Genomic DNA, 4,030 nt, shown 5'->3' on the forward strand with positions numbered 1-4,030 from the left:
TCATAGGTGTCTAGAAATTTGTCTATGCCCCCTAGATCTTCCAGTTTATAATTGTTACAAGTTTTCTGCAATGACTTCATGGATTTCATTGGAGTCTGTTGTAATATCCCCCATTTTGTATCTAATTTGATTCTTCTGGTTCTTTCATTTGACTAGTTTGTATAAGAATGTGTCAACTGGTTTCTTTATTTACAAAGAAACTGTGCTTTGTTTTAGATCCTTTGTATTATTCATTTAGTCTCTATTTCATTTATTTCTGCTAAAATCTTTGCTATTTTTTTCTTCTACTTATTTTTAGTTTTGCTCTTGTTTTTCTAAGACCATGAGATATATCACTGACTATTTCATTTCTATTTTTTAATGTAGGCACTTATAGCTATAAACTCCCTTCTTACTACAGATTCTGGTATGTTGCACTTCTATTTTCATTTAATTCTAGGAATATTTTCATTCCCCCTTTGATTTTTGAAAGACTCACTGTTCATTCAAAAGTATATTGTTTAATCCACATGAGTTTGTTAATTTCTGCAGTTTCCCTTCCTGTTGATTTCTACTTTCATTCTGCTGTGATTGAATAAGATGTAGAAAATTACTTCGATGTTTTTGTATTTGTTAAAATAAGACGTGCTTTAATCCTAAAATAAAATATGATCTACTTCCAAAAAAGTTCATGTGCTGATGAAAATAAGATGTAGTCTTTTTTTTATGATAATTTCATTTTTATTGATTAAAACATGACTGCTTATGAATACAGATGTGAAAATACAGATATTTGGGTACATTAAATATATTTTTTATAATTTCATATGCCTTATATAAAAGTATTTTAAATTCAAAGCAGTATTACACTTGCTAATTACCAATATTTTTATTTAACTGCATCTTTCATCAGTATTTCTGGGATGCTTCCCAAAAAACATACTAAGATTCTAGAAAAATAAAAGATGACAACAGTTCTCTAAATAAGAGCAATCTGGGGGTGAGAAATAGCCATTGTCTAGCAATGTGGAGTAGATTTGTTATAAAGTTTCAAAAATTCATTCTTAAAATTTCAAAAAGTATACTGATTATATATATACATATATAAAACACATGTATATAATACATACAATATACATATGTGTGCATGTATATGTATATATACATATATATATACACACACATATATATATGTACATAGGCATTTTAGTGTAGTGCTGGGGATCGAACCTAGAGCCTCATACCTGCAAGGCATAATACCACTAAGCTATCTCACCAGCCCTGACCATATTTTAAAGGCATGATTTAAATATCTTAAATGGGCTGAGGGTACACAGAGCACTTGCCTTGTATGTGTGAGGCTCTGGGCTTGGTACCCAGTTACACATTAAAACAGAAAAACAAAGACCCTAAAATATTTTTCTCCTTCACTTGCATTTCCCCACCAGAAACACGGAGTGCAACAGGCAGCCTGTGCGGCTGTGTGTCAGAGGCTTGGTCTGCACTTCGTCAGGGGAACAACAGCATGGGTACTAGCGGGCCTCAGCCTGGTAATCTGCACCTATGAGGAGGTGTGATGTGACGGGCATTTGTCCTATAATGTTTAAAGATCTTTGCCTAGTGGGCTGGGGATATAGCTCAGTTGGTAGAGTGCTTGCCTTGTAACCACAAGGCCCTGGGTTCAATTCCCAGCACCACAAAATAAAAAAAAAAAAAAAAAAAAAAAAAAAAGGATCTTTGCCTAGTCAAAAGAAAAAAAAAAAAAGTCAGTCATGCTCTTTAGAGAACGCTTAGAAAATAAAGAGAAGTTTGGAAAGGAAAACAAAAACAGCTGTCATCTTACAGTACTGACAATATTCTGGTGTGTTTACTTCCTGTTTTTTTCCTAAGCATACAAAAATATAAACACATACAAAAAAAAAAAAAAGTAGTTAAACTGCTTATGGAATTTGACACCCTGCTTTTATCACTGAATAAAATGATCTTGAATTATCTTCCATCCCTTTATATAATTTAATTGCTGAAACCATCTTTTATTGAATGACTGTACCATGTTATTTAATTTTATGACTTTTAAAGTTTTATCTTGTATATTTAGAAGTATGTATGTATGTGTTTTTTTATTGTTATTTTTGCAGTTCTGGGTTAACCCAGGCCTTGTACTTGCTAGGCAGGTGCACTACCACTGAGCTGCTGTCTGTAGCCCAAGGTAGACTTACTTTGTGTTATTTTGCAAAAAACTACAAAATTTAAAATATGAATCACATTTTTGACAACTGAAGCCTCAGCATGGATCCAACTGGAAGGAATCAGCTCTCATCACCCCTCAGGGGCTGGGAGGGGCCAGCCTCAGACACAGCACAAGCGTGCTGCGCCCTGGCACTGCAGTCACGTTCCCAGGACCACTGGCAAGTCACACATGGATAACTGAAGGTCTGCTTGTGAAGTTCACCTGCGGAACTCCTACAAGCTGTAAGACAGAGTTTATGGGTTTGTGATCCAACCTATTCCTATCACGGTGCATAAAATGGATGTTGTTACCTGGACCTACAATGAGGGTTCCACCTTGCTGGGCCGGGTCTCCTTGGAAGTCAAAAAGAGGACCAGTCACTGCCCGCCACAGGCTCCGAAGGCTTCCTGAGAGCAGATTGGACTTTATGTGGGGGCTCTGTCCTGAGGAGGCAATTTCTTCACCTCTTTTCATTCCCAGTCTTTTATAAATTTCTCTCTCAGGATCAACATAGATTTCATGGGAATACCCAGTCAGTTTACAGAAAGGCTCAATATGATGGTAGGATGACTGTCCAATCACTATAAGGGTAACATTCGCTTCTTGTAAGAAACTCCTGGGGATCTTGGCCAGATCTTCTACGTATTCTTTGCAGATGTAACACAGGAAATGCCGCACGAAGACCACCACGGCGCGGCGCTCCCGGAACAGCGCGCCGAAGGGCAGCCTCCGCCCCGAGGCGTCCAGCACCGGCAACTCGGCCACAGAGGGCGCCAGGGGCTGCCCGCTCTCAGGGACGGTCAGCGCCGGGCTCAGGGACCGGGCGCCGCCGCCGCTGACCTGCTGCGTAACTGGCGCGGCCATCACGACCAGCGTCCGAGGGCCAGGGGTCGGCTCCAGCCGGCGTAGGCAAGCGGCCCAGGCTGCGGGCCCAGAGCGCACCCGGCGGGGCGGGGCCGGAGGAGCGCCGCGCTCCCGGCTGAAGCCGCGTAGGGAGGACCAGAGATGTAGTCTTAAGATGTAGTCTTAGAGGAAATATTCTGTAGATGTCTAATTTTATAAATGCTATGTCTTTGTTGTTGTTTTTCTTTCTTTCTTTCTTTCTTTCTTTCTTTCTTTCTTTCTTTCTTTCTTTCTTTCTTTCTTTCTTTCTTTCTTTCTTTTTTTTTTTTTTTACTGAAAATGAGATATTAAAGTCATCAACTATTAACATGCTGGATCCTATCTTTCCCTTTATGTTCAGTAGTGTTTCTTTTATAAAATTAGGTATTCTGACAATGGTGCACATATATTAACAACTGTTTCATATTCTTGATAAATTGTTCCTGTTATTCATTTGTAGTGACCCTTGTCTCTTCTGAACAATTTCGGCCTGGAGTTTCTTTTGTTGGCTATAAAAATAGCTACTGTTGCTCACTTTCAGATTCCATTTGCTTGGAATAACTTTTTTTTCCATTCCACTTTCAGTCTTTGTGTGTTTTTTTTTTTTTTTTTTTTTTTTTTCCATTGAGGTGCATTTCTTGCAGGCAACAAATTAATGGGTCCTGTGTTTAATCCAATCAACCAGTCTGCAACTCTTAATGGGAGAATTAAGACCATTTACATCCAATGTTGTTATTGATGTTCCTATCATTTTTTTTTTAATTTGGATGTTTTGAAAAATCTATATTCAATCCTTTCTCTCTTTTTCATCTTTAGAGTTTGATGATTTACTGAATTAATAATATTTCATTCTTTTCAGATTCTTGTGCTCAGTCTCTGGTGTGATTCATTCTTTCTCATGCTCTTATGATTATGCTTATATTGCTTTTTCTTCTGAGT

At 38.0% G+C, this 4,030-nt stretch overlaps 1 protein-coding gene across 1 annotated transcript; it reads right to left on the reverse strand.

The window, feature by feature from the left end:
- Positions 1-707: 707 nt before the first annotated feature.
- On the reverse strand, positions 708-3,200 carry LOC306670294 (peroxiredoxin-like 2C). The gene has a single exon (XM_079154972.1). It carries the CDS (start codon positions 3,071-3,073, stop codon positions 2,393-2,395), a length of 681 nt encoding a protein of 226 aa, XP_079011098.1. The 5' UTR covers positions 3,074-3,200; the 3' UTR covers positions 708-2,392.
- Positions 3,201-4,030: the final 830 nt, after the last annotated feature.

Source organism: Sciurus vulgaris (genome assembly GCF_902686455.1).
Source record: "Sciurus vulgaris genome assembly, chromosome: 10".
Taxonomy (NCBI): domain Eukaryota; kingdom Metazoa; phylum Chordata; class Mammalia; order Rodentia; family Sciuridae; genus Sciurus; species Sciurus vulgaris.

What these genes read in the sequence shown, in the direction of transcription:
- LOC306670294 (XM_079154972.1), bottom strand. Translation starts at nt 3,073, where the DNA reads ATGGCCGCGCCAGTTACGCAGCAGGTCAGCGGCGGCGGCGCCCGGTCC.